Genomic DNA, 13536 nt, shown 5'->3' on the forward strand with positions numbered 1-13536 from the left:
AGGCCATAGCCCTGCCCCCTATCGGCTGGGACTCCCTTCCCGCCTGTCCCCCCACACATGCCTCCCTGCTAAGGATCCTGAATCACTTTATGAAAAAGGGGAGACACAGAGATTTTCCAGATCCCTGGGATCTTGCCCCGGTTGAGATGACTGTGAGACCGCGAGTGTAGACTGGCAGTGAAAACATAGGATATAGGACACATAGGCCATCCAATCCCGGATCCCACTGCGGGGTGAGGAATCCCAGATCCTAGTGAATTCTGGCCAGGCGGACTGCACCCCTGGAGCTCTGTGTCCAGCTTACCCCGGGGCCAGAGGATCTCCCAGAGCCAAATGGCATCCCAACATGTGAGCGCGCGCACACACTCAGCAAGGCCAACCCTGTATCTCGCTGCCACGTGGCCATACTCAGGTACTGGCGCACCCAGCGATCCTCACCCAGCACACTCAGGAGCTAGACCCGAAGGATAAAGTCTCCAGAGAGAAAAGGATGTGGGTGGGAGCCCAGTGGCCCCGCACAACCTGCCTACTGGCTTGGCAGTGGGCCACCCAGGCGCTAGGATGTCCTGGCAGGCATCTCCGTTGGGCCAGAGCCCGGGCTGGGTGAGTAGATCTGACACCACCAACCCCCTCTCCCCTGGCCCACATCCACACAAGCACACCGCACAGGTTCCCTGCTTCAGCATGCAGAACCCCTGAGTTCCTCACTCGCTGGTCATGGGTACAATCACCAGGAAGGGGGACCCACCTGCTAGGCCTGCGGAGAGGAGAGCGCCCGAATGCCCTTGGGACGCCAAATCCCACCCCGCAAAGAGGGAAAGTGAGGGGGAAAAAAAAATAAAGGGCTGGAGAAAGAGAAAGAGTGGGACCTCCGGAGAACCAACCCTCCTCCTGTTCTCCCAGCAGGGCTCCCCGAAGCTAGGGAAGGAGAGTCCCGAAGTGCCTGGGTCCTGTCTCCGTGGGATTCTGCCTCACCAGACAGACTGGCCCGGATCACCCAGGAGGGTGCAGATGCTGGAAAACTGATCCCTGGACCTCAGATGAGTTTGCTGGAGGGAGACTGGAGTTACCGGCACTGAGAGCACTGAGATGTTGTGAAATTGAAATTTAAAGGGCAAGAACAAACAAAACCCGGCAGGGCTCAGCAGGTGTCGTTCCCTTTTTCTTTGAACACAAACTTGGCCGTGAAAGTGGCAGGGGAAGAGTGAGGGCTGGGGAGCCGGGAAGGTTCCAGTCAAGTTTTTGCTTTCTGCTTCCTACTTGAATAATAAAAACAAGTAAACTTGAGAGAGAGGGCCAGAGAAGAGAAAGACTGAGGTGCAGAGCGGAGGCCGGATCCCGCGACCAGCATCCCACTGGTTTGCGGTGGAGGGCGTGCTGGCCCGTGTGGGTGGGGGTCTCTGAGGAGTTGGGCCCCTCTAGTGTGCACTGCAAGGGTCCTTCCAACCAAGATAGGTCCAGTTGGGTCATACTCCCCAGGTTCTCCTGTTACTATGAATTTCCTTTCTCCCAGCCCCCCAGGTGCCACCAACTGGCAGCACCCGCAGCTGGTCCAGACTGCTCTCCCTCTGCACAGCCTGTCCAGGATCCTGGCCACCAGCCTGTGCTCCTCTGCCCCACCCAAAGTACCTAGTGGCCAAGTTTTTTTCCTTCCTTCCTTCCTCCCCCCCCCCTTTCTGTTAGCAGGTAGCAGCAGTGCTCCTCCCCTGCACTCTTTACCCTCGCCTCTTCCTAGGTCTCAACCCCTTCATTATCAGCCACCCAATTAAGTAATTGGGGCATCCAGTCCACCTGGCCTTCTGCAGGGGACATTTATGACTGGACACAAATACATGCACACTGGACACACGCTAAGGCAGTAACACACACACATTCATACACTGGCTCACCCAAATCATGGAGGCTGCACCAGCAACAGCTCAGCTCGGACACAGTCACTTACCCTCTCACCTCACTCCCCACCCCCACACACGCACACCATGGGCCCTGCCCCCACAAACACTCAATCAGCCCCCCAGACAGACCGAAGCACCCTCGCTCACCCGGGAATGCGAGCCAGAAAAGAGAAGCAAAGTCTGCAATCGCGGCGCTTTAGGGGAAGGGTCATCGGCGCTCCCGCCCACAAACAAGTTGAACACACATCTTCACTGGGGTCTCTCAATCTCTGTTCGAGCCCCTTTCTGAGTCAAAGTAAGGGAACGAAGGGCCCGGCCTCTCGGCGCTGGCAAGGCAGAAGCTAGACTCAGGCGGGCACGGGCTCCTCAGAAAGCGCTGGGGGAAGCCTCGGAGGGCCGAGCACTCTGCACAGGAACCCCCACCACCTGGCTTCCCAGCCCAGCTGGCTTCTAGCCACGCGGACCTCCGCGCCTCGATTTTCCAGGGAAGGTGGGACCTGGGACCAGGGCTGGCTGGGGTGGGGGGCATCTCCACAGTAGCGGGGTGAGGCTGGCACAAGGAAACGCCCATCTGCTTCGCAAGTCTGAGGGTGCGGGCCCCGCGTGAGGGCCTCCAGGCCGTGGGGGAACCGGGCGTTTGCTGCCCACCACAGTCTCGGCCTCACTCGACCCTCTGGGCTCCTGGCCCCTCTCTGCACGTGTTTTCTCAACCCCCCGCGAGTGCGGGTCACTCTGTCAGTCCCCTGGCCTCTCTCGGGGTCATTTACCACATTCTAGGCCTTGCTCTCCCAGGATCGCCGGGACGCGCCTTCGGTCCCGCTTCGAATGCGGGTGGCGGTATGAGTCTGGGGGCAGGGGTGGGGCACTGAACCCCAGACCTGAGGCCCTGCCTCCAGCCTCCCCCCCCACCAGCCGAGCGCCCGAGCAAGGCCAACCTCCTGTTTTCTGCTGGGTCTCGCCGGGGTCGCCTTCCTGGAGCACTTTGGTTATTGATCCCGCCGAAAGAGCTGGAGCGCGGAGCCTGAGCGTCCCCGGGGAAGGAGGGAGTGGGAAGCACAGAAGGCAAGGGACTGGGGGAGGGAGTTGATAAACTTTAGGGGTGGCCGTAGGGCTAGGCCAGCACCCCCAGAATACCGCCCCAGCCTCCCTCTGCCGGACTGGGAGTGGGGCTAGATCCGGGGTGGAGGAGTGGGACCACCCTCCCATCCTTCGGCGCTGCTCCCTCGTGAGCCGCTGGGAGTCAGAGAACCCCGACTCGCGCCCAATCAGCAGGGATGGGTGGAGCAGCCGGGTAGGGGCGGGGCCCGAGGAGTAGGGGCCGGGCGGGGGGGCGCGAGGGGCGGGGAGCCACGGGCTTGGCCAGCTCAGGCTGGCCGGGCGGTGGAGAAGGCGGTGGTGGCGGCCGGCATGGGCGATGGGGGCGCGGAGCGCGACCGCGGCCCGGCACGCCGGGAGTCGCGCGGCGGGCGCGGCGGGGACCGCGGCGGAGCGGAGGACTCGGGCGCCGATGCCGGCCGCCGCAGCCCAAGGGAGATTGCGGGGACCTCCGCCTCTAGCCCCGCGGGCTCCAGAGAGAGCGGCGCCGACAGCGACGGCCAGCCCGGGCTCGGAGAGGCAGACCACTGCCGCCGCATCCTGGTGCGAGGTAAGCGGACAGTTCTCGGTTCTGGCCCACCGGACCCCCACCCTAGCCCTTCGGCTGCCTCCACCTCCCAGTTCACACAGACAGCCAGTCATCAGTCAGTCATTCATTCAGCAAATACTATTTTGAGCTTCTATTGTGTGCTGAACACTGAGCTGAGTGCAGGGGACAAAGCGGCGAACGGGACCAAAGAGATGTCCGTGTCACTGCCTTACAGTTCTCAGCCTCTCGGGCCGGCCGCTCACCCTAGGCCCATCCCAGCTGGGTACGGCGGCGGGGACCGGGATACAAGTGCGGGGCGCGGACAGCCGGGTCCCCGCCCCGCGTCCCTCACGGCTGGTGCGGAGAAAAGCGTCACGAGCGCTCCGCGGGGTCAGGACGAGGAAGGACCAGCGTCCGGGACCGCGGGAGGGAAAGGCCGGCGCTCCGCTCAGCGGCCGGGACGCTTCCCGGCCGCCTGCCCAGGCTCGTTTCCCGTTCCCGGCGACGCAGACCGCACCGGTTGCTCGCGGGAGAGGGCATCGGGACGCGGAGGGCGGCGTGCGGCGCTTGCCCGCCTGGGCTTTGCTCTTTCGGCTCGCGCTTCCTCTCGGCGTCTGGGCCCAGCCGGCTCTCGGTGCGGCCTTTCCCCGGCCTGGCCTTTCGCGTCTCTCCCGTTCTCCCTCGCCCTTCGCCCTCCTCTCTTCTTTCCTGGCTTTTCGCTCCGCCGAGCTCTCCTTCCCAGCCCTCTTTTCCTGCAAGCGCTTCTGGACTGCGCTCGAGTACCCAGCTCTGCCTGGTCTCCTCGCCGCGAGGCCGACCCCCAAAGCCACCCTCACGCGAAGCTCTAGATCAGCTTTCGCCGGATCCGGGCCTCGCCCAGAGAGATGGAAGGAGAAAGGGGATTCCGGGCACTTGCCTTCAGGCTGCCCCTAGGCCGCGGCCAGAGCCTGAGATCTGTTTCCCCCACTCTGAGCGCCGGCACCCGGAGACCGAGCGCCCAGAAGACGCCACACGCGGGGAACGGCTCCCCCGACCTCCTTCTCCTACTGCCTGGCTCGGCTTCCTCCCGCTGCCCTTTTACTGCCTCAACTTCCGGAGCGCCCGCCTGCCAGCCGCGGGGCTTTGGGAGTCGACCGGCTACAGCTGATTTCCGCAATCACCGCGGCCGCCTGGGGAACAGGAACCAGCTTGAGACTGGCTCCAGGACCCTCCAGCGCCAGGATCCCGAGTTTGTCTGATCTGAGCTGGGCCACCCACACTCAGACTGGGATACTGTGGCCCGGTTGCCCACAGCCTCCCCACGGCTGCTGAGTTTGGGTAGATCTGGGAATGGGGGACAGGGCCAGGGTAGAGCACGGAGGCAGCCCAATCTAAAGTCGGCTGATGACCGTCTTGGACACAGACTCAGCGACCCATGCCTTCCTGAAACACTCCTGGTGTCAGGTGTGGTCACCTAGAGATGGGGCGGTAATCGATGTTCAGGACACAGGCTGGAGTATGAGGGTGGTCCCCACCCGGCAGCAATTCCATCAGGTGTGTGGACCTGCTGGGCACCTGGGGTTAAGTCAGATCCCTTTTCATAGACTATGGGGAGTCCTGAATGCAAGATGTCAACAGCCACCTTGGAGCTCTATTGAGAAAATTTGCCTGGCTTCCAGAAATGGAGAAATCAGTCCCTTAAATTACCCACACTCCCTGTTTAAGACCCTCAAATCCCTGCTTGTGACACTCACCACCTCATACCCCATCTATGGGTATTTGTGAGTTGTGGACAACTGAAAGTTCTGTGCCCACCTACTATCCCTTCCACTCTACTAACTCTGCTTGTATAACAAATAAGTTCTATGTACAGATGTCAGTTTAGTAACTCCCAGGTGTAGACTTAGAGGAGGTAGGAGTCAAAAGTGACCCTCCACCCTGTGGGATGGGAGCCACCCATGCTAGGAGCAATCTAGAGCTGAGTAGAGATGGACACCACCCCCCCCCATATGTGGGATAGCTTGTGTGCATTGTCAGGAGATATACTTTTATAAATGCATGTATGCATACACAGCAATGCCATTATATTTGTACAATATAATGGTAATATAGTATAGAGGGTGTATTTACATGCCTAAAAGAAATAAAAGGTAAACAGGGCCCTCGTAAGTCCCTCTGCCCTTTCTCATTTAATGGAAAGGCAGTTATTACAGGCCTGAGATACCGGGCACGTCATTTGGCACTAATCCCTCCCAGCCAGGGTCACCTGTGTCACTCCTGGCCCCACAGGGACTCAGGGTGGAGGCTCTGACAGATGAAAGGCTTGGTACTGGTGAAGGGAAGTCTGCAGCGCATTGGCCTCCAGATGAAATGTCCCTCCAGTGTGCTCTTAGCAGAGAGTACATTTCACCCTTGATCTCCCAGGACACATCCTCCCAAAGTACTTCTGGAGGAAACCATAAAAAGGTGGAAGGGAGGTTTTTGCCATCGCATCCCGTCAGGTTGTGGGGAAAGAACCCCACTTCCCTTGGGTCTTTGCACTTCTTTCTGCCTCTTTTCCACTAGGGACTTGCTACCTGAGGGCCCCACCCCAGCATAGCGCATCTGTTGGGGGAGTTCCAAGGCACAGGGGAATAGAAGGAAAGTGTGGGGGGCTGGAATAAAGTGAAGTTGGTTTAGAGTCCTTTAAACTTGAGCCAGTTCCTTTGCCTCTCTGTGCCTCAGTTTCCACATCTGTACAGAGGAACCTATAGCTGTTACTTGAAAGTCAGTGCTAAAGGTCAGAGGTGATGTCTATAAAACTGCAAACACCCAGCGGGACCTCTATAAATATTCTGTTAAATGAAAGGGGGTGCTCTGAGGTGACCTACAAACCACTCTGGGAATGGGCCTCCTTCCTCAGAAGCCTCCCCCAGCTCACCCCCGCCCCTTACAGACTCCAAGGACTCTGTGCCTTTTCCCCTTGGCTAAATGCTGCCCTCCGTTGGGAGGTGGGCAGCCCTGGGGGTTGAGAACAGCTGATGAAAGGAGGATTAGTGCCACCTTGAAGACCACGAGGTGTGGCCTTCCCCAGTCCCCTTGGAGGAACCCCTCACTCCACCAATCACTCAAGTTTCCGGCTGCCTCCCCGAAATGCGGGTCAGGGAGCCAGGGAGGCCGACCGTGCTGCATCCCCGCCTCAAAATGGAGGCCACTTCGTGCCACACATGGACACAAACAAGGCCACAAGGATGACAGGGGCGTGTGCACACAGGCAGGCCAGCGCACCTCACCGCACACACAGCTAGGCTTCTACGGGACCAGACGGTGGCTTAGGCCACCCCACACCTCTGCGTGCACAGCCCATTGGCCAGTGACGGGTATGGATGGGGGTCCTTTTGTTTTATATTTAGGAAGGACGCACCAACTGCGAGGAGGAGGAGGAGGAGGAGGAGGAGGAGGAGGAGGAGGCGGAGGCGGCAGCTGGAACAAACAGGCCTCCTCCCAGCTGTGGCTGTAATCGCCCGGTGCAGCCGAGGTGCAACGGCCCTTTCGGCCCTTTCGGTGGAGCCGGGATACCGGCGGTTAGAAGAGGTGGACCAACTCTCACCCACAACTTCCTGCAACCTCAGTCTCTGCTGGCACCCGCGCACTCAGATGCGCCTACCTGATTCCCAGATTAATCCAGATGCAAATTCAACAATCCATCTGAATAGAGCCCGTAATGGCCACCTGTTGGTGTCACCGAACTTTTATGAACAATGCACGGCGCTGCTACCTGCTCTCTTGAAGCGGTCCCTCAGGCCTATGCATCTCAAAACACCATTTGGGCCGCATCCTGTGTCCTCAGCCCTGTGGCCTGGTGAAGCAGGATCAGGCTGCCCCCAGAGGGCTCTCCCTTTTAAGAACTGCGGCCAGAGCTCCCCTCCTCATTTCCACACTTCTCTGGGAGCAGGAGGGCAGGAAAAATTAGGGATCCCTTGGCTGAGTGAACAACCGGCCACCACACCACCACCCATTATCCGGAGTGCTTTCACCTGGGAGCTTTATGGATGCACCTGGGAGCTAAGGACGTAAGAAAACCCATAAAGACCCAGACCTCCGGCTCCTGCTGGCAATTCTCCTTGTGGATGTGGGTGTGGGGAAGGGAAGCATTTAGCGGGGCCCACCGCCCCCCACCCCCATCAGAGAGCAGTGCTGAGGCAGTCCAGAACCGGGAGCCTCTGAACACTTATAGACTGCACAATGGTATACACCAGGCAGGGTCCTGGCAGCCAGACTCATCGGAAGACGCTGGGCAAGGCGCCAAGACTTCTAGGGCTTGAGCTGAGAGAGGCCTGGGGAAACAGACTCTCCCTCCCACTCCAGCAGCCAGATCTGGGTTTAGCGTCATTCCGAATCTGCTGGCTTTCTGCTTGGATTTACTGAAGCCACTGGACCTACAGGAGCTCAGCTGGGACCTTGCAGGCCTCACCCCGCAAGTCGCAGTGGCTCTACAAGGGCACACCTACCCACTTGCCCAGTAGGCATTTTGGCAACTATGAAGGTGGGGCAGATTGTTGTATCGAAATGAGCACTGGATTTGGGGTCACAGCTCTTCCACCCTGGATGGACCTCCGACCATAACCTCAATATGAGTCTCTTAATAGATACAATAACCAGGACCAGGCCTCAGGCAGCAGTTGAAAGGTTTGAACGGTTCATGCAAGGGACTGCACTTTGAAATTTTTTTATTTTCATTTTTGGTTTTGGGATTTGTGGGGGTATTAGATTTCTTTTTTTTTTTTTTAATTTTTCTGGGTTTGTTTTGTTTTATGTTTGTTATGTTTTTCCTTTTGTTTTGTTTGTTTTTGGCAGAAGGACCCACATTCTTAGCAAGGGTCTGACGGGGCTCTATCGCTTTGGTCTTATTTTTCCCTTTGTTTACATGCGCGCTGCGCCCCCCTCCCCCCACCCCCAACTCGCAAGCAGCCCAGCAACCAAATGTGTTGTCTTGTTGGTGTGTTTTGTGTGCACTGTTTTCATTTTCAGGGAACTATGCGTGGCTCCTTGTGTTCTCATGCTACTTTTGTTGTTCTGGGCAGTGGCTTGGACTCCGGTTCCGTGCACCCATCGCAGGGTCAGAGCTTCTAGGTGCCCCCCTCCACCTTCACCCGCTTTGGCCCTGCTGGGCAAGGAGGCTGATTTTCCCCGAAGCTGGGGCGATGAGTGAGTACATGCACTGGCAAGGAGGAAGGGGACCACGGAAGCGTGTGTCCTTGGGCTTATATAGGTCGTTTGGATGTCGTTTGGGGCATTGGCCCACGGTGCACCACCTGTAGGGAGAGAGCATCTATGGGTCCTGTTGGCTCTATACCATTTCCTCAATTACCCCTGACTGAGCCTGGGGTCAGAGTAGCCCTGAGCTCCCTCCCTATATCTCTCCGATTTGTATTGGGGGTGGGGTGGGAATACGAATCATATTAATTTTGTTTCTATTTCCTGTTTGCTTAATATAAAATAAAGATTGGCCTTACGCTTCGTAAAGCCGGTAGCGGGTTACCGGCAGTGTATCCCGCCGAGTTCCCTACCCCAGTTTGAGAAACTGATAGAGGACGAGTGGGCCTGTCCAGGAATCCCTGCAAGCTGGGTAGTCTAGGCGCCCTGTTCGTCCCCCACCGCATCCAGGAGGGAGGTTGGAGGATCTGAAGGTGCCTGAGTGGCACTGAATAGTGCGGAAAGAAGTCTCGGCGCCAGGCCCGGATCTTGTCCCCAAAGCAGAGGAGTGGGCGGACCTGGGAAAGCCCGGGTGGCCAGCGCAGGAAGTGGGGAGTCAGTCGGTTGTAAGTTCCTAGTTGGGGCCCCCCCGCAAAGGCCTCTCAACCATCTCTCTCTGTCACCATGTTCACCCGCGGTCTTGCCCGTCACACGTTGATTCTTTCCACGAACATTAATGAATACCTACTATGTGCCAGACCAACCCGGCAGGGGCTGCTGGCTCCCAGCTTCCCAACCGAGAGCCTGTCTCTCTCTGAACACTGCGGGGTGCGGGCTTCCTGACCCGCCCCCCGGGGCGGCCCGCGGAAGTGGCTGGGGAAGCGATGCCCGCGCTAAGTTTGATGGGGGCAGGTGTCCGAGGCCGGGTTCCCTTGATGCCGCCCCCGCACCACAGACGAGGCTGTCACCGCGCCCAGCCAAATCCATGATCTCCACAGATATGTTCTTGGCACACAGTATACACTCACTAAATATTTGTCGAATGAGTGAAAGGAGACAAAACTGTCAACATCTCTCATCTCATTTGGTAAAAGACCGCAACGCCCTTCCCCCCCCCCCGCCCCCCCAAGACGTTCGTTCCAAGAGGACATCCTCATTTTTTGACGTTACAATGTTGTTCCTTACAACTGTTACAATATAAATTTGACAATGCCACATTTTTGGCATTTTGTGCAGTCCTCAACTTTGGGAACCACCGAAATATAAAACCTCAAATATGGTTCTTTTACTGGACGTGGAAAACCTCAAATACGGTTCTTTTACTGGTAGCTGGGTCGGCAGGGCCTCCAGCTGGGACTGGAGCAGGAGGTCGCTCCAGGAGCAGGGCGGCGAGCGGAGGGTAGTGAGGCTCCCGCCTGTCTGCGGCTGCTTAGTGTGTGGTTCCACCAGCAAAGCCAGCCAGGGGGCGAGAAAGAAATAGCTGGATAAATCTGCGCCCCTCCTCCCCGCTCAATTCACAGGCCTCCAGTTATCCGCTGGAGCTTGAAATCACTGGGTGACTAAAGCCTGGGTTTGTTTGGTGGTTTGCTCCTGCGGCCGCTGCCCAGCCACCCACCCTCGCGGGGACCAGTCGACTCGTGGAGCTGCGGGGAAGCCAGGGCTGGGCGTGCAGGGCCACACTTACAAAGTAGATAGGTAGCTAGAGGATTGAATTTCAAAAAGTTATGCGTGCTCAACATAAAACAAAACCGAACCCGAAGCGGTAGAAGGCTCCCCCAAATAGCCACCATTCTCAGTTTCAGGTGGGCCCTTCCAGATTTTCCCACTCTCATATGTAAACATCAGCAAAAGTGGAATCGTATTACATAAGACGTTTTGCAACTTACCTTTAAAAAAAATTTAATCCGCAGGGGTCATCTTTTCGGGTCAACCATTTCGCGCTGTTCCGTGACCGTGACCGAACCGAAAGTATCCCTTTGGTTGGGGAAAGCCGAATTCTCCCCACCTCTGCAGGGAGGGTCCAGTTGGTTTTCCCTAATATAAACACTGTGGAATAAACTTCCAAGACACAGGTCTTTGCGCACTTGAGTATTTCCGTGAAATAGATTCCTAGCAGTGGAACTGCTGCTTCAAAAGGTTTACACACACTACAGTTTTTAAAAACGTGTTTTGCTTAATTTGAAAATGGTAATTAGCTCCTGTGATTCCGACATCAAAACGTTGTGTTGTTAAGTACACCGTGAAAAATCCCTTCCATCCCTGCCCTCTCTCTTCCAGTTCCCACCTGGCTCTAAGGCAGCCATTTTTTACTTTCTGGTTTGTCCTTCCAAAAGACATTCACCCTTATGCAAGTCAGGGCTGCTCTATTGTTTTCTTGCTTTTATTTATTTATTTTTTACTCATATATGACACCTCCCTATATTTTTCTGCACCTTGCTATTTTCACTTACCAGTACATTTTGGGATGTAAAGAACGTCTTGTCCCTTTTTTCACAGATATATAGTATTCCATTTATATGGACTGGGTGGGCCATAATGCATGTTGGATAGCCCATGTCCTATTGGTGGAACAGTTAGCTTTTTTCTCATATGTTGCTATTATATACAATTCTGCAATAAACTTGTTCCTTGGTCATTTCCACGTGTGTAGGTATATGTCAGAGAAGTTCCTAAAAGGTGGAAGAGTATGTTAGTTTGTAATTTAGAAGATAATGCCAAATTCCCTCCATACATGATACACCACCCATGCCTTATCTACCCACCTCTGCTCCCCCACCCCTCTCCCCAGTCCCAGCAGCAATGCCTGAAAGTGCTTGTAGCCCCAAATCTTGCCATCACAGTTTAGGCTTTATATCTTGAAAGATACTGTCAAGTTGCTCTTTGTGGGGGAAAGTTTGTAGTTTATACCCCCATCTTTTTCCTCTGCCCATATTAGGCATAGATATCTTTTCTACCTTTGCCAGTCATATAGGTGATAAGTAGTACCTCACTGACATTCTAATTTTTATTTCATTGATTATTAGTGAAGTTGACTATCTTCTCATATTTGCCGGCCAGGGTATTTCTTCCGGTGTTATCTAACAACTCATTTCCTTTGACCACTTTTAATTTTCAAATATTCCCTTCCTTACTGATTTGTAGAAACTCAGCATTAAGGGTAGTAGCTCATTACTTTCAATATGTGTTGCAGCTTTTTAAAATTCATAATTTGCTTCTAATTTGTTTCTGATGCCTTTTGTTTTCTAAAGTGTAAAATAACTTTCTAATTATAAATCCAACCATGTTTGTTTTGCCATATCATGTATAAACGGAAAGGTCTTCATTTTTTCCTGCATAAAGCATGTACACTCCCAAGATGGAACCAACCAAACACTCATTAGTAATTGAAAAAGATAAATATTTTCTTTTCGTAATATGTTGCAAAAGTGGGAAATTTTTTGCAAATTTTTTTCCATTTAATAAACATTTGTAGAAATCTTGCTTGCTGTTTAAAACTGCCTCATTCTTTTAACAGCTACATGGTATTCCATTCTGCAGATATCATTAATTTAACCAGTCCTCTATTGATGGGTATTTAAGTTGGTTCTACTTTTTCACTATTACAAGCAATGTCTCAGTGAACATCTTTGGATCCTAATTTGGACAGATGGTTTTTTAAAGTCTCATTTATGAGACAATCTGAAAAATGTGTAACCAAGTGGGACTTTTTTATATTAAGGAATGATTGATAATGTCTTTGGTTGAGACAGTATTGTTATTTTGCAAAGGAAGTTTTTTTTTTTCAGAGACACATATAAAAATATTTCTGGATGAAATGATATGATGTCTGAGATTTGCTTAAAATTATGAGGATAGAGAAGACACAGGATTATTCATGAATTTATAATTGTTGAAGTTGGGGGATAGGTATGTCAGGGCTCATTATACTACTTTCTCTAATTTTGTGTATGTTTGAAATTTCTCATAATAAAATGTTTAAAATAATAGGCATTATTTCACACATATGTTAAAGTTGTGACATATTTCTGAATTCCATGCCCAAAATTTATACTCCCAGCAATTGCATATAAATGTGTCATTTCACCTCACCCTTCCAACCAGGATAAACTGAATCTTTTAGAGTGAGATCTTGTCAAGTGAAAAACATTTTTATTGACATTTTTAATCACTAGTAAGGTTAAGCATATATATTCATGTACTTATTCTTCATCTTAATTTCCTCTTCTGTGAATTTTTTTATTCATGTGCTTGGTTATTTCTCTATTGGTTTATTGTTTTCTTATAGTTGTGAATGCTACTTTTATACTAAGGAAGTAATCCCTTTTTCTGTGATATGTGCTGTAAACATGCCCAAATCTTTTTCTTTTTTTAATATTTTTTGTTTAACATTTTTTAATGTTTATTTATTATTTTGGAGAGAGAGAAACAGACAGAGTGAGAGTGGGAAGCAGAGAGAGAGAGAGACAGACAGACAGACAGAATCTGAAGCAGGCTCCAGGCTCCAAGCTGTCAGCACAGAGCCCGATGGAGGGCTCGAACTCATGAACCATGAAACCATGATCTGAGCTGAAGTCAGTTGTTCAATCAACTGAGCCACCCAGGCAGCCCTCTCTTTCTTTTTTTAAACTTTGTTGTGAGGTGTTTTTTTTTTTACTGAACTCAAATTTAAATTGTAATCACATCTAATGGTCATTCCTTTTGGGGATTGTAGTTCTCTGTTAGAAAGGTCTTCTACCAAAGATAAAACTGCATTTTGCTACATAGTCTTTGTGACAAACCAAACAATAAAAATGTACACAAGGTAAGATAGAAGAAATCTTTCCTCCCTGACCAGCTTTCACTCCTAAACAGTGAAGAGAGGTG

General features: G+C 53.1%; 1 protein-coding gene across 1 annotated transcript in view; it reads left to right on the forward strand.

The window, feature by feature from the left end:
* The first annotated feature begins 3302 nt into the window (after positions 1-3302).
* Positions 3303-13536, forward strand: part of VAX2 (ventral anterior homeobox 2) — a 28265-nt gene continuing 18031 nt past the window's right edge. Inside the window, exon 1 of the mRNA XM_049651664.1 lies at positions 3303-3540. Within this exon, the coding sequence (XP_049507621.1) occupies positions 3303-3540 (238 nt within the window). The remainder of the gene's footprint in view (positions 3541-13536) is intronic.

This window comes from Panthera uncia, assembly GCF_023721935.1.
Source record: "Panthera uncia isolate 11264 chromosome A3 unlocalized genomic scaffold, Puncia_PCG_1.0 HiC_scaffold_11, whole genome shotgun sequence".
Classification (NCBI taxonomy): domain Eukaryota; kingdom Metazoa; phylum Chordata; class Mammalia; order Carnivora; family Felidae; genus Panthera; species Panthera uncia.